This window comes from Wyeomyia smithii, chromosome 1 (genome assembly GCF_029784165.1).
Source record: "Wyeomyia smithii strain HCP4-BCI-WySm-NY-G18 chromosome 1, ASM2978416v1, whole genome shotgun sequence".
NCBI classification, from domain to species: Eukaryota; Metazoa; Arthropoda; class Insecta; order Diptera; family Culicidae; genus Wyeomyia; species Wyeomyia smithii.
In genome coordinates, this window is record NC_073694.1 from 130,479,596 (window position 1) to 130,506,954 (window position 27,359).

The 27,359-nt window shown below is 36.2% G+C and overlaps 2 protein-coding genes across 6 annotated transcripts in view; one reads left to right on the forward strand and one right to left on the reverse strand.

Moving 5' to 3' along the window:
- The window catches only part of LOC129718788 (uncharacterized), a 99,904-nt gene that overhangs the window by 29,278 nt on the left and 43,267 nt on the right, over positions 1 to 27,359 (forward strand). The window contains exons 1-3 of one of the 5 annotated variants that reach the window (XR_008727042.1): positions 4,557 to 4,744; positions 4,841 to 4,899; positions 4,962 to 5,208. The exons of 3 other annotated variants lie outside the window; for them this stretch is intronic. The gene's annotated coding sequence lies outside the window, so the exon portion shown is untranslated. Of the gene's footprint in view, positions 1 to 4,556; positions 4,745 to 4,840; positions 4,900 to 4,961; positions 5,209 to 27,359 lie in introns of those variants that run through there. One more of the 5 variants, XR_008727044.1, reaches the window with a different exon arrangement.
- Positions 13,504 to 27,166, reverse strand: LOC129718789 (uncharacterized). Its single transcript, XM_055669871.1, is given in 6 exon segments — positions 13,504 to 15,939; positions 15,942 to 16,077; positions 16,139 to 16,189; positions 16,191 to 16,342; positions 16,400 to 16,595; positions 26,108 to 27,166. Coding segments are annotated over 5 exon segments (558 nt in total). The 5' UTR covers positions 16,521 to 16,595; positions 26,108 to 27,166; the 3' UTR covers positions 13,504 to 15,841.

Below are 27,359 nucleotides of genomic sequence, written 5' to 3' on the forward strand. Positions count from 1 at the left end.
CAAAACAAAACAATCGTTTTTCGCTTTTTTTTTTTTTTTTTAAGGGGGGATTTGTTAGTAGCTTAAGTATTTATGATAAATATTAGTAAATAATGAGTATGTGTGTCCAATCACAAATGGTGACTTCTCAACACTGTTAGAAATTTGTAATTTTAATTGTTAGGATTTGTTTGCTTTCGCAATAAGGACTTATAATTCGTAGGGATTTAAACCTACTTGTCAGGAAAGGGGAAGTAAACTTACAACTAACTTAATTGATAACTTATTGGCTATAAAGAGAGCTTATCGTAGCAATTGAGGATTGCAACGATTTTTGTCGAAAATTGTTAATAATTTTATTTGACATAGCTTCTAATGGTTCAACACCAGTAAGTCTATGTAATTCGAGTGAACCAAACCAAGGAAGACGCTTCAAAATCATTTTCAGAATTTTATTCTGGATCCTTTGGAGCGTTTTCTTCCTTGTTGAACAGCAACTTGACCAGATCGGTACAGCATAAAGCATTGCTGGTCTAAAAATTTGTTTGTAAATCAAAAGTTTGTTCTTTAAACAAAGTTTAGAATTCCTGTTAATGAGAGGATATAAACATCTCGTATATTTGATGCACTTGGCTTGTATACTCTCAATGTGCTCTTTGAAAATAAGTTTTTTATCATAAATTAGTCCCAAGTACTTAACCTTGTCGGACCAACTTAAAATAACCCCATTCATCTTGACAACGTGATTATTGTTTGGCTTGAGGAAAGAAGCCCTAGGCTTATGCGGAAAAATTATCATTTGAGTTTTAGAAGCATTGGGAGAGATTTTCCACTTTTGCAAGTAGGAAGAAAAAATATCTAAACTTTTCTGCAATCGACTGCATATGACACGAAGACTTTTTCCTTTTACGGAAATGCTTGTGTCATCGTAGAACAATGACTTTGCGCATCCTGGAGGCAAATCAGGAAGATCTGAAGTGAATATGTTGTACAGGACTGGACCCAAGACTGAACCTTGAGGTACACCTGCTCTGACAGGAAATCTATCAGATTTTGAATTCTGATAGACAACCTGCAGAGTTCGATCAGTAAGATAATTTTTTAAAATTTTGATTAGGAAAATTGGGAAATTAAAAGTTTGCAATTTCGCAATCAAACCTTTATGCCAAACACTGTCGAATGCTTTTTCTATGTCTAAAAGAGCAGCTCCAGTGGAATAACCTTCAGATTTGTTAGCTCGTATCATATTAGTAACTCTGAGCAATTGATGAGTTGTGGAATGCCCATGGCGAAATCCAAACTGTTCATTTGCAAAAATTGAATTTTCGTTGATGTGTGACATCATTCTGTTAAGAATAATTCTCTCAAACAGTTTACTTATTGAAGAAAGCAAACTGATTGGTCGATAACTTGAAACTTCAGCTGGGTTCTTATCCGGTTTTAAAATGGGAGTAATTTTTGCATTTTTCCATAATTTGGGAAAATATGCAATTTTGAAGCAGCAATTTAAAATTTTCACTAAAAATTCCATTGTGCTCTCAGGGAGATGTTTGATTAGTATATAAAAGATATATATATTATTGATTTAATCTCATTCAAGTTAGTTTCAATTATTTCTGCAGGTAAAAAATTCTGGGAAGAAATTAAATCAAATTGACGTGTGACTTCATTTTCAATTGGACTCACAAAATTCAAATTTGAGTTATGAACACTCTCAAACTGCTGAGCAAGTCTTTGAGCCTTTTGTTCATTGGATACAAGAAAACGTTCACCATCTTTTAAAACTGGAATAGGCTTTGAAGGTTTCTTAAGAATCTTCGACAGCTTCCAAAATGGTTTTGAATATGGTTTCAATTTTTCAACTTTAGTCTTAAAATTTTGATTTCTCAGAAGAGTAAATCTATGCTTAATCTCTTTCTGTAAATCTTTATAAATAGTTTTAAAAACAGGGTCACGAGAACGTTGATATTGACGTCTGCGGACATTTTTCAAACGAATTAGAAGTTGAAGATTTTCGTCAATTATTGATGAATCAAATTTCACTTGAGCCTTTGGAACAGAATAATTCCTGGCATCAACAATTGCACATTTTAATGCTTCCAAAGCGGAATCAATATTCACTTCGTTTTGCAAATCAAGCTCATTATTGAAATTTCTCTCAATATGAGTTTTGTATCTTTCCCAATTAGCCTTGTTATAATTAAAAACAGAGCTCATAGGGTTTAAAACTGATTTATGTGATAAAGAAAAAGTTATTGGAAGATGGTCAGAATCAAAGTCAGCATGTGTGATCAAATCACTACATACATGACTTTGATCTGTTAGCACCAAATCAATTGTTGAAGGGTTTCTTACAGAAGAAGAGCATGTGGGACTATTCGGAGACAAAATAGAATAGTATCCTGAAGAACAATCATTGAATAAAATTTTGCCATTGGAATTACTTTGAGAATTATTCCATGAACGATGTTTAGCGTTAAAATCGCCGATTATGAAAAATTTCGAACGATTTCTGGTGAGTTTTTGTAAATCACCTTTAAAATAATTTTTGAGCTCGCGTGTGCATTGAAATGGTAAATATGCTGCGGCAATAAATAAAATCCCAAGTTCAGTTTGAACTTCAATTCCCAAAGTTTCAATAACTTTCGTCTCAAGATGGGGAAGAGCACGATGTTTGATTCGGCGATGAATAATAATTGCAACTCCACCGCCGGAACCCTGAATCCTATCATATCTATGAACCACGTAATTGGGATCATATTTTAATTTTATGTTAGGTTTCAAAAATGTTTCAGTAATAATTGCAATATGCACATTATTTACTGTTAAAAAATTAAAAAGCTCATTCTCATTGGCCTTCAATGAGCGAGCATTCCAATTTAATATTTTAATTGTTTTATTTAAAATCATTGCTAAATTTTAAATTAGAAACAAATTTAATAGTAAAATTTGTGCCTATTTGAATGGCTTCAAACATTGATTTTGCCTGCAACATGGCGTTCATAAGATCGAACATTGCCTGTTGCAAAAAAGAAAGTTTACCTGCCGTAATAGGCCCCAGGCAGTTGACATTAGAAAAAATATTTTCGGTAGCAATATTAGCTGGAGTGATAGGTGTACAATTATTTTCTAGCGTGTTTTGCTTACCCATATTAACGGTTATTTTCGAACTACCAACACTAGGCGGTATAATGTTCGAACTACCTGTAACCTGTGCATAAGTTAAACGGGTATGCAAAGGAGTAGGTAAACTATGCGTCACTGGTACGCTTGGAGAATTTTGTTTTGAAGTTGGTTTTAATTGAGAAATTGAATTTTGTTTACCTTGCCTTGCCTTAACAATTGCTAAACGGACTGGGCATTGATAAAAATTTGACATATGGTTGCCGTTACAATTCGCACAGCGAAAATTTTTACTCTCTTTCACAGGACATGTGTCCTTTTTGTGAGAAGAGTCTCCACAATTAAGACATTTTTGGTCCATGTTACAGAATTTGGAACCATGGCCATAACGTTGGCAAGTACGGCATTGGGTGATATGCTTTTCACCTCCGCCATACTTCCTATAAATTTCCCACTTTACACGCACATTATACAAAGCATGTGCTTTTTCAAAAAAATTTAAGTTGTTAACCTCATTGCGGTTAAAATGAATTAAATAATTAACAAGGGAAATTCCAGTTCTCTGACTGTTTTCGCCTCGTGATTTTTGTTTCATTAGAATTACTTGGGTAGGGGCTATGCCAAGTAATTCTGTTAAAGTAAGTTTGATCTCATCAACGGTTTGATCGTTGGTGAGACCTTTCAAGACAACCTTGAACGGCTTGGCGTTCTTGGTGTCATATGTAAAAAATTTGTACATCTTGTCAGTTAAATACTGAACAAGACGATCACGACCCTTTACTGAGTCGGCTAATAAGCGGCATTCACCTCTACGGCCAATTTGATAGGTAACTTTAACGTCAGAAACAAACGTTGAAAGTTCCTTTTTGAATATATTAAATTCAGAAGAAATAGTTACCACAATAGGTGGAACTTTCTCCTTTTTTAAAGATTTTATATTTTGTATAGTTTCATTATTAATAACTTCCATTTCACCAGCTTCTTGCTCAGGCAAAATATCAAAAGGATCACTCGAAGTGTCAGAAAGAGATGCCTCTCTTTTCCTCCCCGCAGCGATGCGAGGTTTCTTTTTCCGTCCAGCCATTTCAGGTGATACGAAAAAAGTTAAAACAAATGTTAAATTCAAAAGTAGGTAGTCTTGAGAAAGACTGATGGGAAATAACTTTCAGGTAGTCTTTAAAAGACACACTGACAAAACACAAACTTTGAAGCTATAGGCAGTCAAAGACCAGTCCACAAGCAACCGAAAAAACGTCTGATCTGTAGGACAGTTCAAGACGCACTGATCGTTTTTCGCTTTCTGCAGTTCTTTACACCACTTGCAGCAACAGTTGATCTGGCATGGACGGTGCTAAATCGGCTGTTTCGCAAGCACTGACAGCCTTTTGACGTATAATCGAGCCAGAGAGCCAGAGAAAAACGGCTTCAAGCGAAATGTATGGGGATGACGTTCGTGACAGGGATGTGGTTTTCACAACCGATTATGCTAGCAAAGTTCACGCTTTTCAACTTACTCTAAATTTTAGTTCGCTTAGAACTGCGAGTAATTGAAAAAAAAAGCATATGTTTTAAATGATTTGAGGGAAATATTCTAAAACCGAAACAATGTGTATTAGCCTAAAGCTTTGTTTATCAACAATAGGTATGTCACAGACTAAGTTATATATTACTAAATATAAATCCTATCATACGGAATGTTTGACATTCAATACTTGTTGTGATTGTTTATTTAAACTAGATTTTGCAGCTAAACTACTGGATTTCGTTCTTTATTTCACCGGATCTCCAAATATCGAAGTAAATGTTTCCAAAACAGAAATGTTGCCAGCCACGTTCACACACTGTATTTTATGTTTTAGATTCCACGTAGGATCCTCCAACATTGTTCCTTATGGCTTCTAACAGCTGAGTTTCACTCAGCCTGCTTATCGCACTGGGAGGAGTTAGATTCTCCAGAATCACCGGTACAACCTGCTGCCCGACTGATATTAAAAACTGCGCTATTTCGATGGCAGTTTGAATTTCGCTTAAACCCGGGATAGACGCCCGGTCTTCGTTACTATCCGCAGTCATCACAGCGGAACTTGATTGACGAGGAAGCTACGGGTGAGGCAAAAGACCATTGCAGTTGTCGGTTTCAAAAACGTATTGAATACATTTCTCACCACATGACAATTTATCACTTGGTTTGAAGCCAACAGGACGAAACTAAGTAGCAGTGTGTTGTTGATATATGACATTTTCGCCAAACAAGAAAACTAACTTAGAGAGAGACTAAATATTATTTAAAGTGCGCTCAGCGGTTTTATATCGTCTTTAATATACCTCCTAATTGGCCTCGAAGCATGCATCATTAGTAGAATTGCTACTTGTGCAATTGATTCACCACTTCAGTCATGTCGAACTGTAAGCCAATTTGAAAATGGCCAAATTAAATTTCTTCTCTTTCTAATTTGTGTTGTTGTAAACGTAAAGACGTAAGTAATACGTCCATTGCAGTGCTCGGAATAGAAAATTGTTTAATGGCTGCTGTGAAGCGCAATCGATTTGTTGGGTATGCGATGTGTGCATGTGCATATTACGAAACCAAGTTCTATAAATGATAAATTAAGTATGAGTTGGGGGTATAACTGGTCTCTCTCTGGCTCGAGACCGAGATTTACATATGGATCATTCCATGTCAAGTGATCAGGCAAATGCAACGCCCCTCTCCGATTCGCTTCATAATGAACAAAATGACTTGTTTTAGATCGAAACTGATAAATCCAGAGTTTCAAGTCAATCGGACGACCCCCTTCAATTGCGGGGCCCTCCATTTTTGTATTTTTTAACAAAAAATCATTTTCCATGTTTTGGAAAAACACATGTTTTGGAAAAACATCATATCTCAAAGACCGTAAGAGCTACAGACAATATTAGACACTTAAAGGTTATTCAATTTACAATCGAATGGCATCATCAGATTTTGCAAACAGTGTTGCCGATATTGATATTTTTACGTTTAAAAACTAAAACTTCGTTTATCTCAAAACACCCCCAATTTTTTTTTCAATCTGATATCACCAATGTGTTCAGCGGAAAATTTTACATAAGAATCACCTATCTACAAAATGCAATATGCGCTTTAAAGATAACGAGTTCGTTAAATTCACACAACAAATGTGACCAAATGTTGAAACGCACTCGAAACAAATGCACTATTGCACATCTCAAGTGTGGGTTTCTAATGGTCTTTTTGATGGTTTATTCCTTTGTTTTCATAACGTGGTTTCTGTCAAAACATACGCAGGTTGATTTAAGTCTTCACGACAGTGAAAAAATAGTATGTTCAATAGTTTTGAGTTTAAAAAGTAAGTGTACAGCTGAAAATCACAATCGATCGCATTTAACATCGCGAGAATGGATTTTGTTCAAACTTCGGTCTGGTGTTCAACGTTTGCAAACTATATGTAGAAGCCATGATAAACAGTTTGGCCAATATTTCGCAGCTAGCCAGAAACAATGCTGCAATCCGCTGAATTGCCATGGCGGTGCTCGTAAGAAAAATTTAAAAATCATTTCGTCACGCGTTTATGACAGGTTTTATGAGCACATTCAGAAAATAGTAGAAGGTCGAAAGACATGCATCCAATGTGATGCAGCACTGAGAGCGAAGGTTGTAAGGATTAATTCGCAAGATAGAATGATGGATCAGGAAACAGTTGTAGTATTCGGTATACAGTCATGGAGGAAATAATAAATACACCTACAGTTTTGGTTAATTTTCCATATTTTGGGCACTGATTTTAGTTGTTATATGATGTTATGTTACATCAGCAGACACTCTCTTTCAGAGAGGAACGGAGAAATAACTGGAATTTTTCTGTGTCGGTGATTCCGAAAATTTTTTGCGTGAGTTAGTGCTTTTTAAGGTGGCGAAAAAAAAAATACACTATTGAAATATATATATAAAACATTCCAAATAAGCTATATTTATCTACATATCGTTAGTAAAGTGACCTTTTACGTTACAAAACTCACTTTCAATGTTTTGTGGCTTGTACTTTGTTTTGTAAACCCATATTCAATCTTCGTGGTATGATTACCACCAGTTTTTCACGAGTAGAAGCTGGGCTAGTATTCCACGCTGCCTGTACGTCGTTCCATAAGTCTGTTTCATTCTTTAGATGATGCTTTGCAACGTAGAACTTAACAATCTTCCATAGGTTTTTGATACGGATAAAGTTAGGAGACTATGCTGGCTAATCCAACAATTTTATATTTTCCTCTGAAAACCATCTTCAAGTTTTCAATGCTGTATGTTTAGGATCGTTACCTCCCTACGGAGAGGCATGTTTTCTTTGGCATACGGAAGCATCACGCTACGTAAAATATCTACATAGTCATTAGTATTCATAGTCTATGTTATAAAATGAATGGGTTCCACACCAGCATCAAAAAACAGCACCACACCATTTTGTGGTCACTTCCAAATTTGACTATTTTCTTGGTTATTTGTGCGTTGAAGGCAATATTTACCGGTCTTCCCACCAGTTGCTGACCGTTTTGACCAAAAAGGTTGAATTTCGACTCATCCTACCAAGACACGATGTGCCATTTAGTTGCCCCCTAGTCTAAGAACTTTTTAGAAAATTCAGTTCTTGCCAAAATGTGTCGCTTTTGAAGTAGAGATAAGTTTCCTGTGTACCTAGGTGGTCGATTTTGCTTCCGTATGCCGAAGAAATATGCCACTTTGCTTGATCTTTAGGCAGTAAAACGATCCTAAACATACAGTATTGAAAACACGAAGATGATTTTCAAACGAAAATATTGAATTATTAGTTTGGCCAGCGCAGTCTCTTAATTTAAATTCCTTTAGGAATTCTATGGAAAATTGTGAAAGTCTGGGTTGCAAAGCATCATCTAAAGAATGAAACAGACTTATGGAGCGTCGTACAGGCAGCGTGAAATGCTAGCCCAGCTTCTACTCGGGAAAAACTGGTGGTAATCATACCACGAAGATTGAATATGGTTTTACAAAACAAAGGACAAGTCACAACATATTGAAAGCGAGTTTTGTAACATAAAAGGTCACTTTGCTAACGATTTGTAGATAAATATAGCTTATTTGGAATGTTTTGTATATATATTTCAATAGTGTATTTATTTTTTTCGCCACCTTAAAAAGCACTAACTCACGCAAAAAATTTTCGGAATCACCGACACAGAAAAATTCCAGTTATTTCTCCGTTCCTCTCTGAAAGAGAGTGTCTGCTGATCGTAATGATGTAACAAAACATCATATATCAACTAAAATCAGTGCCCAAAATATGGCAAATTAACCAAAACTGTAAGTGTATTTATTATTTTCTCCATGACTGTAAATAGTATACCTCAGCACAAGTAATGTTACAAGCATTATAGTGACATTCATTATTTCCTTGTTGTAGATACTGGTGAGTTGGATCATTTAGCTGAAGAATTGGAAACTCCGCATGAGCTGAGTAAAAGGATTTTTCACACTATATTTTTTACAACATGAAAACACAGACTAACATACGTAACACTGGAACCTAGCTCCATCGCCACAAAAGAACGATCATTTCAAATTTCCAATCGAGCTAATATCACCGCGCGATAACCCCGTCTGGGGCGCTGTCATGCAATCTCATACATTTTTTGTGGTTCGCAATTTGACACATGCACGTACGCTAGCCTTTGTGTCGGAAAACAACACGCCGTGTGAGCACGGCAGTAGATGGTGCTAGTGCTACTAACGTAAAGTACTGGTATTATTCGAACGATGATTTTATTGAAAATCCGTTCGAAGTGTTATGTCTGTTAGTCTGTGATGAAAATGTTGGAAATGAAATGATTAGCTAACTTCAGCGATGTCATTATTGGTTTGTTTTATTGGAAATTGTTTTGAACCTATTTTAATACAAGTAGTATTATACTACAATAGTAAAGACACAGCTGGTTTGCCTTAACACGGTTTTGCAATCTCTTGGGCAATCACCTGTTAGTGAGTCGAAGATCAAACGATCGAATAGATACAGTGGAGAAAAAATGCTCAGGGCATCAAAAGCTTTAAAAAAATCTTTTGAGGCTGTTTTTTGTCAGCAAAATGAAGATCTAGAAAGTGCTGGAGAGGAAATGGTTCGGCTACTCAAAGAAAAATTTCAAATTTGTAATAAAACGAGCGATAAAATCTGCCAGTTGTCAGTGCTGCCAGGTTCGATTCAGTTAAATCTGTTCCAGGGATGCGAGGAATGCATTCGGCGACACCTCAAACTGACGCTACCATTTTAATGAAGGCATTGTCAAGCTCTGATCGAGTACCTATTTCAATTGAACTGTTGGAATTTACCGAACACGTTATCTTTAAAGTTGAATATCCCCGCAACGGCGCATATTGCGTTTTGTAGATAGGTGATTCTTATGTAAAACTTTCCGCTGAACACATCGGTGACATCAGATCTAAAAAAAAAAATTGGGGGTGTTTCGAGATAAACGAAGTTTTAGTTTTTAAACGTAAAAATATCAATATTGGCTTTAAAAAAAATATCTAATATTGTCTGTAGCTCTTACGGTCTCTGAGATATGATGTTTTCCCAAAACATGGAAAATGATTTTTTGTCAAAAAATACAAAAATAGAAGGCCCCGCAATTGAAGGGGCGTTGTCCGATTGGCCCAAAACTCTGGATTTTCCAATTTCGACCTAAAACAAGTCATTTTATTCATTTTGAAGTGAATCGGAGAGGGTCGTTGCGTTTGCCTGATCACTTGACATGGGATGACCGATATTTGATATTGCTATCAGCTTCTATTGATCAGATTCACAAGGAAGAACAAATGCCGTGGCAAATGTATTGATAATAATAGGATATGGAAACTAGGTGTTAAATTAAAGATGTTAAATTATTAATTAGGAAAAAAATTCAGTTCCGTCGGACGAATGAGCAAAACCTGGATTACACTCTTTGACCAAGCGTCAAATATTTGTCACTTTTTGAAATTGGGTCAAAGATAATTGTTTGCCACTCTCCAATTTTTACATGTGACAAACACGGGCAAACTAGCGATTCTCAGACGGAGAGATATGCGAAGAGAATGTTGTGTGCCAAATGAACATGTCAAAATCTGAGCCAAACGAACAAGAAAGGTAACACATTTATAGGTATTGCAATCAGGTACAATAAAGGGTATATTTTTCTTTACACGTTTTTCATGTTCTATTGCTAAACAATGAATTGAGAGTGCTCCAAAATTGCTGTATCATAGTGATTTTAAACTGGTGATTCACAAACCTTTTGTATGGTCAACAAAATAATGATCAATTATGGTGAAAGTATATGAAATTAAACATGAACATAAAATTTAACACCTTCACGGTTTTTGTGATGCACTTTATTATTTCTCAGGAGTTCCACCGTTACAATCAGTTATACGAGTCAAATGATTAAGTTAGTCCATATTGCGCTTTGAGAAGAGATCTGGTACCTCTGACATGTGAAACCTAGTTGCCAAATTTGCGGTTTTTTCATCGCTTATCTCTCTCTCTCTCTCTGAGTATCTCTAGGGCAAACAACAATCTTGATGTCAAATAAAATTGAGCATTATGTCAAAAGGTCAAATATTTGACGATTGAACAAAGAGTGTGATACAGGCTTAAGATCGACTGCATCCGCACAATTTTTTTCTGTCAAAATGTGTTACTTTTCACTTTCGTTGTAGAGGAAAAACTGTTATCGAGGCGGGTCAACAAGAACAAATTGGTTTCGAAAAGTCCTGTTTATTACATCGTAGCAACTATAAATATGCAGTTGTTCGTTGAAAAAACGATTAAAACAACGTATACTGATCATTTGCTCTAGCTCAGTTAAAAAGCAGATAATCGTAAATTAATCGTGATTGAAAATAGCCGAATTCCGCATTACGTAATATACGAGTATTTGCTAGTAAATCTTCATAAAATTTTAAATGGTAAATGTTAAAAGGGTCCATGTGCCAAATGTAAAAAAGGCCACAATTTCACGTTTCTAGTGAACCAGCTTTATGTACTGGTAAGAAGAAGATTGTTTGATTAAAACAATTCTCTCCAAGCAGCAAATCATATTGGTAAATATATCTTATATCTTATGCCTGTACGTCGTTCCATAGGTCTGTTTCATTCTTTAGATGATGCTTTGCAACGTAGAACTTAACAATCTTCCATAGGTTTTTGATACGGATAAAGTTAGGAGACTATGCTGGCTAATCCAACAATTTTATATTTTCCTCTGAAAACCATCTTCAAGTTTTCAATGCTGTATGTTTAGGATCGTTACCTTCCAACGGAGAGGCATGTTTTCTTTGGCATACGGAAGCATCACGCTACGTAAAATATCTACATAGTCATTAGTATTCATAGTCTATGTTATAAAATGAATGGGTTCCACACCAGCATCAAAAAACAGCACCACACCATTTTGTGGTCACTTCCAAATTTGACTATTTTCTTGGTTATTTGTGCGTTGAAGGCAATATTTACCGGTCTTCCCACCAGTTGCTGACCGTTTGGACCAAAAAGGTTGAATTTCGACTCATCCTACCAAGACACGATGTGCCATTTAGTTGCCCCCTAGTCTAAGAACTTTTTAGAAAATTCAGTTCTTGCCAAAATGTGTCGCTTTTGAAGTAGAGATAAGTTTCCTGTGTACCTAGGTGGTCGATTTTGCTTCCGTATGCCGAAGAAAATATGCCACTTTGCTTGATCTTTAGGCAGTAAAACGATCCTAAACATACAGTATTGAATCATACCACGAAGATTGAATATGGTTTTACAAAACAAAGGACAAGCCACAACATATTGAAAGCGAGTTTTGTAACATAAAAGGTCACTTTGCTAACGATTTGTAGATAAATATAGCTTATTTGGAATGTTTTGTATATATATTTCAATAGTGTATTTATTTTTTTCGCCACCTTAAAAAGCACTAACTCACGCAAAAAATTTTCGGAATCACCGACACAGAAAAATTCCAGTTATTTCTCCGTTCCTCTCTGAAAGAGAGTGTCTGCTGATCGTAATGATGTAACAAAACATCATATATCAACTAAAATCAGTGCCCAAAATATGGCAAATTAACCAAAACTGTAAGTGTATTTATTATTTTCTCCATGACTGTAAATAGTATACCTCAGCACAAGTAATGTTACAAGCATTATAGTGACATTCATTATTTCCTTGTTGTAGATACTGGTGAGTTGGATCATTTAGCTGAAGAATTGGAAACTCCGCATGAGCTGAGTAAAAGGATTTTTCACACTATATTTTTTACAACATGAAAACACAGACTAACATACGTAACACTGGAACCTAGCTCCATCGCCACAAAAAAACGATCATTTCAAATTTCCAATCGAGCTAATATCACCGCGCGATAACCCCGTCTGGGGCGCTGTCATGCAATCTCATACATTTTTTGTGGTTCGCAATTTGACACATGCACGTACGCTAGCCTTTGTGTCGGAAAACAACACGCCGTGTGAGCACGGCAGTAGATGGTGCTAGTGTTACTAACGTAAAGTACTGGTATTATTCGAACGATGATTTTATTGAAAATCCGTTCGAAGTGTTATGTCTGTTAGTCTGTGATGAAAATGTTGGAAATGAAATGATTAGCTAACTTCAGCGATGTCATTATTGTTTTGTTCTATTGGAAATTGTTTTGAACCTATTTTAATACAAGTAGTATTATACTACAATAGTAAAGACACAGCTGGTTTGCCTTAACACGGTTTTGCAATCTCTTGGGCAATCACCTGTTAGTGAGTCGAAGATCAAACGATCGAATAGATACAGTGGAGAAAAAATGCTCAGGGCATCAAAAGCTTTAAAAAAATCTTTTGAGGCTGTTTTTTGTCAGCAAAATGAAGATCTAGAAAGTGCTGGAGAGGAAATGGTTCGGCTACTCAAAGAAAAATTTCAAATTTGTAATAAAACGAGCGATAAAATCTGCCAGTTGTCAGTGCTGCCAGGTTCGATTCAGTTAAATCTGTTCCAGGGATGCGAGGAATGCATTCGGCGACACCTCAAACTGACGCTACAATTTTAATGAAGGCATTGTCAAGCTCTGATCGAGTACCTATTTCAATTGAACTGTTGGAATTTACCGAACACGTTATCTTTAAAGTTGAATATCCCCGCAACGGCGCATATTGCATTTTGTAGATAGGTGATTCTTATGTAAAACTTTCCGCTGAACACATCGGTGACATCAGATCTAAAAAAAAAAAATTGGGGGTGTTTCGAGATAAACGAAGTTTTAGTTTTTAAACGTAAAAATATCAATATTGGCAACACTGTTTGCAAAATCTAATGATGTCATTCGATTGTTAGTTTAATAACCTTTAAAAAAAATATCTAATATTGTCTGTAGCTCTTACGGTCTCTGAGATATGATGTTTTCCCAAAACATGGAAAATGATTTTTTGTCAAAAAATACAAAAATAGAAGGCCCCGCAATTGAAGGGGCGTTGTCCGATTGGCCCAAAACTCTGGATTTTCCAATTTCGACCCAAAACAAGTCATTTTATTCATTTTGAAGTGAATCGGAGAGGGTCGTTGCGTTTGCCTGATCACTTGACATGGGATGACCGATATTTAATATTGCTATCAGCTTCTATTGATCAGATTCACAAGGAAGAACAAATGCCGTGGCAAATGTATTGATAATAATAGGATATGGAAACTAGGTGTTAAATTAAAGATGTTAAATTATTAATTAGGAAAAAAATTCAGTTCCGTCGGACGAATGAGCAAAACCTGGATTACACTCTTTGACCAAGCGTCAAATATTTGTCACTTTTTGAAATTGGGTCAAAGATAATTGTTTGCCACTCTCCAATTTTTACATGTGACAAACACGGGCAAACTAGCGATTCTCAGACGGAGAGATATGCGAAGAGAATGTTGTGTGCCAAATGAACATGTCAAAATCTGAGCCAAACGAACAAGAAAGGTAACACATTTATAGGTATTGCAATCAGGTACAATAAAGGGTATATTTTTCTTTACACGTTTTTCATGTTCTATTGCTAAACAATGAATTGAGAGTGCTCCAAAATTGCTGTATCATAGTGATTTTAAACTGGTGATTCACAAACCTTTTGTATGGTCAACAAAATAATGATCAATTATGGTGAAAGTATATGAAATTAAACATGAACATAAAATTTAACACCTTCACGGTTTTTGTGATGCACTTTATTATTTCTCAGGAGTTCCACCGTTACAATCAGTTATACGAGTCAAATGATTAAGTTAGTCCATATTGCGCTTTGAGAAGAGATCTGGTACCTCTGACATGTGAAACCTAGTTGCCAAATTTGCGGTTTTTTCATCGCTTATCTCTCTCTCTCTCTCTGAGTATCTCTAGGGCAAACAACAATCTTGATGTCAAATAAATTTGAGCATTATGTCAAAAGGTCAAATATTTGACGATTGAACAAAGAGTGTGATACAGGCTTAAGATCGACTGCATCCGCACAATTTTTTTCTGTCAAAATGTGTTACTTTTCACTTTCGTTGTAGAGGAAAAACTGTTATCGAGGCGGGTCAACAAGAACAAATTGGTTTCGAAAAGTCCTGTTTATTACATCGTAGCAACTATAAATATGCAGTTGTTCGTTCAAAAAACGATTAAAACAACGTATACTGATCATTTGCTCTAGCTCAGTTAAAAAGCAGATAATCGTAAATTAATCGTGATTGAAAATAGCCGAATTCCGCATTACGTAATATACGAGTATTTGCTAGTAAATCTTCATAAAATTTTAAATGGTAAATGTTAAAAGGGTCCATGTGCCAAATGTAAAAAAGGCCACAATTTCACGTTTCTAGTGAACCAGCTTTATGTACTGGTAAGAAGAAGATTGTTTGATTAAAACAATTCTCTCCAAGCAGCAAATCATATTGGTAAATATATCTTATTGTATTAATAAAAAAACGAGAAAATTTGGCTTGTTTACATATTCACTTTTCACATGTTTGGCGAGACTTGTTTTCACTGCGGCTGACGGATGACTTGACTCTTACCTAACGGGAGACAACTGGGTCTAGCTTTGCATCCACTTTGCGAACCACTCGCTGGTTGGTTGAAATTGAAAACCACGAGTGCGTTAAAATTTTTCACTGTTTATTACAAAAGCTGTGTTAATAGAGATACGCAAAGAGAACAGCAGTAAATAAATAAATTTTGCTTATACATGCTTTCGAATAATTCTGGCAACCAGATTCACTTTCGCATGTTTTTTGTACGCACTAGAAAGTGTAATTAAATTTCAAAATTTTGTAAGAATTGATTACTGAGTTTCAAAGCTTGTTCCATCACATACGTATCGATTATCGTTGAAGTTTTCTAAATCGGTTTTATAATATGAAAACAGTACTGACAGAGAAAATAATAGTAGACAAACTGATATATTTAATTCTTATTATTTCATTTTACACGTTTCGAGTATTTCGTTCCAATACACAGGAGGCTGCATAAGCTGCCTGAAACAAGTTCCTTACTCTATATTCTGATTTCGATCTATATCATAAAATTCATTGTACAAATTTCGCGCATGCATTTCACACAACTGTCGTGCGAAATCAGAGAAAAAGTTATGCGAAATGAATCGAACTTGAATCAACAAAACAATAGGTAATATACAGTGCTGAGAAAAAGTTTGTTTCTAATGTGATACTAAATATTGCGTGTACTATTTCCATTACTGACTTATCAAACAAGACTCGTACGATCGCGGATCTTTTTGCATAACAGACTCAACTTCAGTTGGTTCGGAATTCATGGCTTTTATATAGGCCAAAAAGTGGTCCAGATCAAGCTGAAAAATCCGGCTGCTATTATTTGGTTTTTGGCTGGGATCAGTGAAAAGTTTACTGTTTGCACGACGGGCCAATAGAAAAATCCCACTTTGTAGGTGTCCCAGAATTTATTCTGAACCTGGAGAAAGTATACTGTGTAAAAAAAATTATACATGAAATTGGACTAATTTCTAACAAACCTCCTGCGCAGCCTGTTGTTGACTTTTGCGCTCTAGAATACTCATCCCGTAGAAGAAAAAAAACGATCGCAAACGGATCGAACGCAGCTTGTTCGGTGAATGCTTTCGTTAGAGACGACCGAAAGTCTGTTCGAGGCCACATGATGTTTGCCAGGCGCATCCACGAGTACAGCATCGGGGCGGATACAAACGTACATGCTATACCTGCAGTAAATTTAGCCGGTCAGCGATTTCGAAACTAGAATAAACCACTTTGCATACCGAAGACATCGATCCCAGTCATAATTATGCCATCGTTTACGCTCGAAGGTCTGTTGTAGAATGCATCCCAGCGGCCACAAGGCGAAGTAAGACAGCATCCCACGCAGGATTTTGTACTCATTTGTTATGTCAACAAGGTATCGCCACCACATTGTTGCTGAATCAGGCTGAGAAGTATTTTCAACCGAGCCTGTTGCTGGAAAGAAAGAAGTTGATTATCATCATATAAGATTGATTTCATTGGCTGGTTTATTATACGGGAGTTTTACCTTTGTTATACTAAACAAAGGTTATAAAATCGGTCGAAAAACGCAAAATAGATCCATGATCCGGAGGGCCGAATCGTATATACCATTCGACTCAGCTCGACGAACTGAGCAATGTCTGTTCGTGTGTATGTGTGTGTGTGTGTGTGTGTGTGTGTGTGTGTGTGTGTGTGTGTGTGTATGTTGTCTGTATGTATGTGCCGCAAAATACTAACGCATCTTTATTATAGAACGCAATATCCGATTTTGATGATCTTATACGCAAACGAAAGCTACTGTGGTCCCCCAGAATGCTACCGTGTGGATTTTTGATTAATGGCTTAGATTTTAAGATATTGATTGAAGAGTATTTTCTTACATGGGATATTTAACTTTACACGCAAAATCGATCTGGGGAGGACTAAGTTTGAAATGCCAATCGACTCAGCTCGGTGAGTTGAGCAATGCCTGTATGCGTGTGTATGTGTGCCGATATGTGTGTATGTATTTTGTGTGTATGTATGTAATGATACATCATGACACATATTATTTACAAAACGCGTTATCCGATTTTGATGTTCTTAGGCGCAAATAAAGGCTGCTGGGCTCCCCTAATATCCTACTGGCTTGAGTTTCTGAAGAGTTACTGGTTCTGAAGATTACTGAGCTACTGAAGATTCATGATAATGGACAAAAAATATTTTTGACATTGAACTGTTTTAATATTTTCGAAGACTTTCAGTCAGAAACAAATTTCTCTCTCTTTCTCTCTTACTTTCTTTTTCTCTCTTACTCTCTCTCTCTCTCTTGTCTTGTTTATATCCATTCATTTTTAACAAAATAAGAATCATAGACAGCTTTTTACCTTTGTTATACTAAACAAAGGTTATAAAATCGGTCGAAAAACGCAAAATAGATCCATGATCCGGAGGGCCGAATCTTATATACCATTCGACTCAGCTCGACGAACTGGGCAATGTCTGTTCGTGTGTGTGTGTGTATGTGTGTGTGTGTGTGTGTATGTATGTTGTCTGTATGTATGTGCCGCAAAATACTAACGCACCTTTTTACAGAAAGCAATATCTAATTTTAATGATCTTATACGCAAACGAAAGCTACTGTGCTCCCCCAGAATGCTACCGAGTGGATTTTTGATTAGTGGCTTAGATTTTAAAATATTGATCAAAGAGTATTTTTTATATAAGACATTTAATTTTTAAGGCAAAATTAATGGCACGGAGAGCCATGTGTTGTATACCAATTTACTCAGATCGACGAGTTGATCAATTTATGTATATTTGTGTATGTGTGTCTGTACGTATGTATGTGTAAATATGTTGTTTATATGTGTAGTATATCAAAATCGACCCAAAAAAGAAAAATAACAGAAAAAACACTCTTTTTACAGAACGCTTATTACGATTTTGATGTTCTCATGCTCAAATGAAAGCCCCAGAGATCTTTGAAAATCATGCTAAGTGCGATCTTCTATTTGTTGCTTGAACTGTAGAGTTTTGACCAAAGTATGTTTTTTTTTTTTTTCTTCACATAACATTTATTTGACACGGCACAAATACAATTTAATGTTTAACGGCGCCAATTATATCTGATGACTTAAAAACTAAAGCAAATTTTTTATCCTCGCTGCCGACTACGAGCTGAAATTAAGTCTAACTTAAAACTAGCATGGGATTTCCAATCAGTGTTTTGTTGTTCAATGGTCGTCTGATAATCGTCGAATGGCATGTATGGATTCGTTCTGCTGAGCCACGATGTCGTGAGTTGGGACAGAGGCTCGTAGTCCTTGGGTCCTGGTTCTATTGTGCGGGGTCTGGTTGCTGGTTTTGTGCTTAAGGTTCAAACGTGTTCTTGTCGTTTTGTTGGGTGTAGACGGAGGGGAACGGGACTAGACTGGGGCGTGGATGGATTTCAGGAAAACGTATATAAGGGACATGTAGGATAGGTCACGGCTCGCCAAGACATCACGAACAGGAACAGCCGGCTGTCTACCCTCGGCCTGCAGGGAAGCTATTAATTTAGACCTGGCGTCACGGTGTACAGGGCATGACCAAACCACATGCTCTATGTCGTGATAACCTTCACCACAGGCACAGATACCACTTTCCCCGAGCCCAACACGACGGAGATGCGCGTCAAATCTATAGTGATTGGACATAAGCCGGGACATCACGCAAATGAAATCCCGACCTACATCCAACCCCTTGAACCACGGGTTCGTCGATACTTTGGGGATTATGGAATGTAACCACCTTCCCAATTCCCCTCTGGTCCAAGCATTTTGCCAACTGATGATCGTATTCTGACGTACAAGTGCGAAAAATTCATTAAAGGCAATTGGTCTTTCATAAATATCACCGTTTGTTGCGCCCACCTTAGCCAAAGAGTCCGCTTTCTCATTACCCGGTATCGAGCAGTGAGAAGGGACCCACGCTAAGGTAATCTGGGTAGATTTTTCGGATAAAGCACTCAGATGTTCCCGTATTTTCCCCAGGAAATACGGAGAGTGCTTAACATCTTTCATCGATCGGAGAGCCTCAATGGAACTGAGACTGTCCGTAAAGATGAAATAATGGTCCGTGGGCATTTTTTCGATAATCCCTAGGGTGTACTGAATTGCAGCTAATTCTGCGACGTAAACAGAAGCAGGATTATCGAGCTTATGGGAGACGGTTAAATTGTTATTGAAGATACCGAAGCCAGTGGACCCATCAAGAAGTGATCCGTCAGTGTAGTACATATTGTCGCAGTTGATGTTTCGATATTTATTGGAAAAAATTTTAGGGATCTGCTGCACGCGTAAATGATCCGGGATTCCACGAGTTTCTTCTATCATGGATGTATCGAAAAACACAGTAGAATCAGAAGTATTTGATAAGTCGACACGATTTGGAATATTCGAAGAAGGGTTAATATTTTGGGACATGTGATTGAAATACAATGTCATAAAACGGGTTTGAGAATTAAGTTCGATTAACCTTTCAAAATTTTCAATCACGGGACGGTTCAAGACCTCACATTTGATTAGAATACGAGAAGACAGGCTCCAGAAGCGGTTTTTCAATGGTAGTACTCCAGCTAAAACCTCCAAACTCATCGTATGGGTCGACTGCATGCAACCTAAGGCGATACGCAAACAACGATATTGTATTCGCTCCAGTTTGATCAAATGTGTGTTTGCTGCGGAGCGGAAGCAGAAACACCCGTATTCAATAACAGACAATATCGTTGTTTGGTAAAGCCTTATAAGGTCTCCTGGATGGGCTCCCCACCATTGTCCGGTTATTGTACGAAGAAAATTCACTCTTTGTTGACATTTTTTCATCAGATACCTCACGTGACAACCCCAGGTGCCTTTAGAGTCGAACCAGACACCAAGATATTTGTGTACCAAAACCTGAGAAATCGTTTTACCCATTAATTGTGTTTGAAGCTGAGCAGGTTCATGCTTCCTAGAAAAAACTACTATCTCAGTCTTCTCCGGAGAGAATTCGATACCTAGCTGTAAAGCCCAAGCAGACAAATTGTCCAAGGTATCTTGCAATGGTCCTTGCAAATCGGCAGCTTTGGCTCCTGTAACAGAGATTACACTGTCGTCTGCAAGTTGTCTTATCGTGCATGAATTTGCCAGACATTCGTCGATGTCATTTACATAAAAGTTGTAAAGAAGGGGGCTTAAAAGACCAAAGTATGTTTTAGACATGGGATATTTTACTTTCTGAATAATTTTTCTCTCTCACTGCTCTTTCTTCTTCTCTATCCCTCTTTTTGCGTATCGCTGTTCATTTCTCAAAGGAAATCAACAATCATCGACAACTTTTCATAATCTTTACACTCTTCGTAGTGCGTCTTAACTGGTGTAACAAAATTACCCTTTAGCTTTTTTTTGAAAATTTGAACCAAATTTTAGAAGAAACTCTTACTCAACTCCTTTTCTAGCTTTCGAAGCTTTCGTCCTCACTTCTTATAAAATATATACTAAATTGTACGTTGAACCTAGATTTGCGAAGAGTAAGAAACATTTGAAGCTTTCGGGAGCCAAGCATTATACTCTACTAAATTTTTTGGAAATAAATATTGAAATTCAGTCCGCAAATATATATTTCACGCACGCTTCTCAATAAAGACGCAGGTAATCACCCCTCATGGCTATTCAATCTGCTTCCCAAAAACCCCAGACATGGTACGGTAAACAATCGACCGCATAATTCCCTACCTAACTCCAATTAAGGGTGCTAAATTTTCATTTCTACCTACTACAAATAAAAAAACAGGATTTACGCTTTGCTCTTTACCAGTCCACATAAGTCCACTGAGGAAGACTGTACGTCACAGTCGAAATATATATTTGCGGACTGAATTTCAATATTTATTTCCAAAAAATTTAGTAGAGTATAACGGAAACCGATAACTATTTCTTTGATTGATCTCAATCACTCTGCTAAGACGCTCGTTATAGATTTTCTAGATTCAAGCATTATAGGAAAATCTAATCCCACAGTGTGCAAATGTAAAACAATTAGCGATGCAGATATTTTGAAAAGCTTTACCAAAGATGTATAGACCTATTTACGTACGAATGTGTTAGTGCCACCCGTTGAGAAAAACACAAATAAATCGCTGTTTTGTTTGCAATGCCACGTTTTGAACAGCTGGAAAATTTTCCAGTTGGACGCTTATTTTATGTTTTAAATTTGTGACCAGGAATCTTAAGTTGCTGGTGAACGTAATCGGCAAAATGAGGAAAAAGTGTTGGAGCAACTTTTCACTTACTAGTGTGCGCAGGTGAAAAGTCACTTATCTCTATGAATGATACAATTTGCTCATGTAACATATAAATATTGCTTTCTAATTTAAGACTAAGTGCAAACATAGTATCCATGTTATTCCACTTCTCGTTATCGCAGCAAGATTTACAAAGTCTTTAGGCCTTCGAAAAGAATAATGTTCTCGCCTACACTCTGAAAATCCAAAATTCTCAAAGATCGTGGAGAACCTTCATTTTCAGATAATGCATTTGAGATAGAATTAAACTGACACCTTTCATCAATAGGTATATTTTTTTCCTGTATAATTCTGAACTATATTTTGAGAGCAGGTTTGTAGAAGTTTGCTTCAATTCATAAAAAAAAAACTTGATGCTGATTCATAAATCTAGGTCCTGCGATTTCTGAAAATAAAGCGAATAAGTAGAACCGCATTGAATACATATTTGCTGTTCTAGTGTGAAATCAGCATCATTGTTATCTATTACTGTACTGTCCCCACGTTTGATTATTTAAAAAAAAAAATTGATTGCTTCTAGACAGCATTCAAAAATTGGTTTGTGATCGAAAAAATAAGACTCATGTACTCCAGTTATAACATTCATATTATTTCCACTACATGGCATTAATTTGTAGGAACTGTACACATGACATTCAAGCCAGGTTCCTTAGATTTTAGGAAAATTATAGGTTTAGAAAATTAGAAATTTAAGGAAATTCTCATGCATATTAACCTTATCCCGATGCTGGCCTAACAAGCCAGTCGTCGTAGGTTCGAGTCTCGACTCGGGAGAGACTGTTAGTGTCAGTAGGATCGTTGCGCTAGCCCCGCAAATGTCCAGTACACTTAACGGTTGGCTGCGAAGTCTGTGTATAGTAAACAGAAGGTCAAGTTCCGAATCGGAATGTAGCACCAAGGCTTTGCTTATTAACCTTTCTTACCGCATGAGAAAAAAATTTTTTTCGTTCTTATTGATGTTAATGTACCTGCAAAAATAGTTAAACAGGTTGTTCATAAGACACGACCGCAAGTTAATGTAGAATTACTACAGCCTGTCTTATGTTAATGTAATTTTTGCAATAGGTTTGGGAATACACTCGATTGGGGTCAATCAATGTAATGGTGGTTAATGCAGTGTGGTTAATCCAGTGATAATTCTCTTTCCACTCTCTTTTTTATCAATTGATTGATAATTTTGAAGAGAAGCGTTGATTTTGGATTGCCATTTACCGATGACACGGGATGATTCTAGGTCTCTTGTTATTCCCTGCTCCGCACACACTGGAAACAAGCAAACAAGACATAACGATCACAATTGGCCAAAAGGCCGAAAGAAAACACGACACGATAAATCCAGACAAAATTACTAATTATTGTAATTGAACTACTGCATCTATTATTTAGAACTTTTGTAGTATATCCCCCTTATTATACGTGCTATATAGGATTATCAGCCACCCACTATTGATCGAGTGCTGACCAGTTGTTTCGACACGCTCCCAGTCAGGTATAATGTGCTTAATAAAGTCTATTACCTTCCGAGGATTAGCAGACCCAATTTCACTAGGTTAAATGCAACCCTTGTTCAGAAGTTTGATTTTGTTCATGTATAATGCACCACAGTTACATAGCAAAAGTTCCGAGGTTTCGGTTTCTATGCTACAAAAGCGACCGGTATAGGGTGGTCGGTATTACCGTCTTTTCGAAAAACCGGTATTTCGGTATTCATAAAAATAAAAACCGATAAAACCGGTAAAAAACCGGTATTTTTATTTCTTTCGGATTAATACAAACCAGGGGTGACTCGTGGTCTTTAAACCTACTTTTTCAACTACAAAGTTCTTAACCCTTAAATGCGCAATGTTGTTTACAACAACACTACTGAAAACGTTTTAAAATATTCGTATTTTAGTATTTTTTAGAAATATAATTCACTAGAACAGCTCTCTAGACTCTAACGAAAAAAACTTAACAGCTGGAAGTACTGTATTTGAATGTTTTGTTTTTATTTTTGCTGTCAAAATCTCAGAAACGAAAAAAACATGGCGAGATTCCCGACTGGTAGTCAGCACCTTTGAGCACCTTTAGTCTTTGAAAATATATTTTAAAATAAGGTTAGTGGTTAGTGAAAATGTCTGAATTATCAGTAATTATACTAACAAAAGGTCAATTTTAAAGTTACAAATGTAATTGATAAAGTCACAGTGTTGTTTAAAAACAACATGGTAATATTTGCATATTAAAAAGTAAATATTTCAGTTTTCTTATGCATATTGGTTAGTTTTAGAGCAGTAAAACTGTTAAACAAAGATTTTATGTTTTTAGATGATTTTTTAACGTCGTGCGCATTTAAGGGTTAAAATCATAGTTCGGGGAAGTAATGATGATTGTCCGCGAAAAAAAACGCAAGTTATTTTCCCTGTACTATTTAAAAATAAAACTGAAAAATAATTAAAGATATGGGGTGTCGAACGTCTTCGGTAGTGGTTTTCTGCCGCAGTCTTATGCAAAAACCTGCCGAAGTAAGCCACTGCCGAAAACGTTACCTACATAAATTTGGATTTGAAATTTATTTTTTGCTTAGCGTCTCAGGTTGCATCTATGTATGGGCTTGTCGCTGCATGATTATGTTTTTGCATTTATGAGTACCTCTGCTTCATTACGATCCAGATTTTTTTTATAAAATTAGGACCTCTGCGACCATTGATCTTTGGTTTTGATCTCTTGTGGTATACGATCCAGATACAACACTGGATAACAGTGTTTGAAAAACTCCAATGGAATCTAGTGAAATGATTACGAAGAACATAATTTCGAAACTAATGTATTAACAAAAAAAAACATGCAATTTTTATTTAAATTTTCTTTCACATCGCAAAACTAAGTTTCAAATTAGTGAACAACATTAAATTTCGTAGAAAAACAATATTTGAAACTGTTGAGAAGAGTATATGAATTAAATAAAAAAAGATATCACGATCAGACCAGAATTTACTTTTTACAAATCCGAATGAATCGAAGGTAAATACTTCTTTATTCTGTTCGATGCTCTTTAAACAATTCGTCCAAATTATTTATTATTATTATTATTATTATTATTTCATTAACTTTAGCTTCTAATGGAGAAACGAAAAATGTGGCATATGAACAAGTTTGTAACTGAAATAGAAATAAATATTTGAAATGAGAGGTTGATAAAAAATATAGAAAAATATAGAAACTTGTACACGAGTGAGGCCGGGTACATTCAGCTAGTTGCTAATAAAAGCCCGCTGCGGTACGGGCGACGAAGCTTTGACCATGCTACAGCTATTCAAATTTCACTTTTTCAAGGAGCAGTAATTTTTAGGATAAAATCTTTATTGGTTGATTATTTCATCCTGTAAACACTTTGTCTCAACAAAACATAAATTCCTAATCCAAATTTATATCTATTTATAATTTTTTTAGTTTTACTTTTAAATAGCACAAAATGAATAATGTCTTGCGTTTTTTCGCTAACATAAATGTAATTACTGCCTCATAATTTGTAGTTAAACTGGTAGGTTTTGAACCTACCCACGCGTTGCCTCTGTGAGTATGAGTGTGTGAAGAGATAAGCTGTTCTACTTAAAAAATGAATGCTTTATTGATATGAAGTTTTTTGACATATTATCGATACACACAAACACATTGTCTGAATCCGAGCAGAAAAAACAAAAAGATAACAAAAATTGGTAAATAGGTGAGGAAAAATTAATATATATATATAATGTTGCTTCTGTCTAAATGTCTAAATTATTATACAGGGTGTTAGGGAGCTCACTTAAAATCCTTCAAGGGGTGATAGAGGACCATGTTTGATGAAAAAAATCCTTCTACACATATGGTCAAAAGTCAACTACTGCAGAGTTATTCACTAATTTCAGTTTTTGGTTATGTTTGCCTTAAATGAGCAGAAAATTGTGAATTCTACCACACTAAACGAAGGCGCGGCTGATTGCTTTTAAAGTGAAATAGTATCTAAACTAAAAGAATTAGGTGCTTGCTGTCAAAGAACAACTAGTAGAGTAGACTCCAATGTTTAATTTGGTTAACATCAAACTCCATGTTTATCACACATTTCAGAGAAAAAATTGCTGTTAAGTTCTCAAAAACATTTGATTTCATATTTGTTCCTTTCTAAAGGCTTCTTGTTCTTTCTAATTCGACATTTTTGAGACACTATTGATTACGAAATTTTCTCAGCTTTTCAAGAAAACCAACAGAATTGAGCTAGCTATCATACTTCTTGTGATAGACCTTGTTATAGGTAAACATAACCGAAAACTAGAAGAAGAGAATAACTCTGCAGTAGTTGAATTTTGACCATATGCGCAGATTTTTTTCATCAAATAGGGTCCTCTATCACCCCTTGAAGGATTTAATTAAAGAGAGCTACCTTACACCCTGTATACATCGTCATGTGATTTGTAGCGACTACCTAAGTGAGAAGCATTCATTAGCCTAACAAAGATTTATGAATATTGTGGGAAGTTTTTTTTCCATTTTAAGAAAAATACCGAAAATTCCGGTTTTTTCGTCTCTCCAATACCGGTATTTCGGTATTGAAAAAATTTCGGTTTTACCGGTTTTACCGGTAAACCACCCTAGACCGGTATTATCCTGAACCCGATCAATATTCTTTGATGATACTTACTCGGACAGTGCCCAGTTGTTAGTCAGCCGGTCCTGAAGGCCTTTGTCACTTTTCCGCTTCACTCGGAGTTGCCTTTTTTTTTGTTAAACAGCTTATACTTGGACTAGGCCGACTTAATAATACATTTCAAGAACTCCAGCGGTTTGTTGACGTAGTCCCTTGCAAATTGAAGTCGTTTATTTTTGTAGGTGTTGCAGATCATCGGTCGCTTCCTGACGAACAAGCTCTCTAGATCCCGTTCCACCAAACGTCGTCGAATGGAAAGATCCAGTAAAACCTTTCTTTAAGCAACCGATCGGTCGTTAGTGGGTTTTTCTTCACTTCCCAGATGATTAGCGTGTCCATCCTTGTATTAGTCTCACGTTTCGGCCCTCTTCCCGGTCGATCGGTCACGCTGTCGAGCGTCTGATGCTTCAGAATGAACAGCTGAATCGCACCACGGCTTACCCTATACATACTTATCAACAATGTTTCTTTTAAAATCGTTAAAAAACTGTCCACGTGGTATGTGAATGACCCCTAAGGAAGTAATTATTGTGGGTAATGTCCATACGTGTGAGAGAGTACACCATAGTTCATTGTTTCGCAAGTGAGATTTCAGATTTTACCGCGGTGCTTTCTGGAAGCTCACCAGATAAAAATTGTCCGTCATTCTCCTCTTGTATGTGTGTTGATTTGATCTTTAGTGTGATGCAAGTTGTTCTCCTGCACTCTAGAGTTTTTCTGATAAGAAAAGACAAGCATGCGGGTGACAACCAAAATTTTGGATTTTTCTTTTAGGTTCTCTTACACCTCAACAAAGTTTCTCAGAGAGAAATGAGAGTATGTATAAGCAAGCTCTTTTTCTCCCTCCTCTTCATGACAGTATTTTTTTTTTGTTCATACAAGATTCAAAAGCGAAAATGTTCTGGTTTTGACTGTGTGTTATTTCCTGCAAATCTCAACAATGATTCGCCAATAAGATAGTGAAAGTTTGAAAAATAATAGACGAAACAAACTTTGTTATTCTTATCTAAATCATGGTTTAGGCCCAGCAGTGGCCTGACTTTCAATCAAGATGTACCACAACAAATGTTTGATGAAAATTCTGATTCCATATCTTCAAAAACACTGTGCCCATTGAGGGTATGTGTTCTGGCTAGATAAAGCATTATCATTCTTTGTGATTTTGAGTTGTTTATTTTACAAAAATAACTGGAGAGTTAAGAACTGCATACAGTTGATTGGTAAAATGAAGAGATGCATCCGAAAT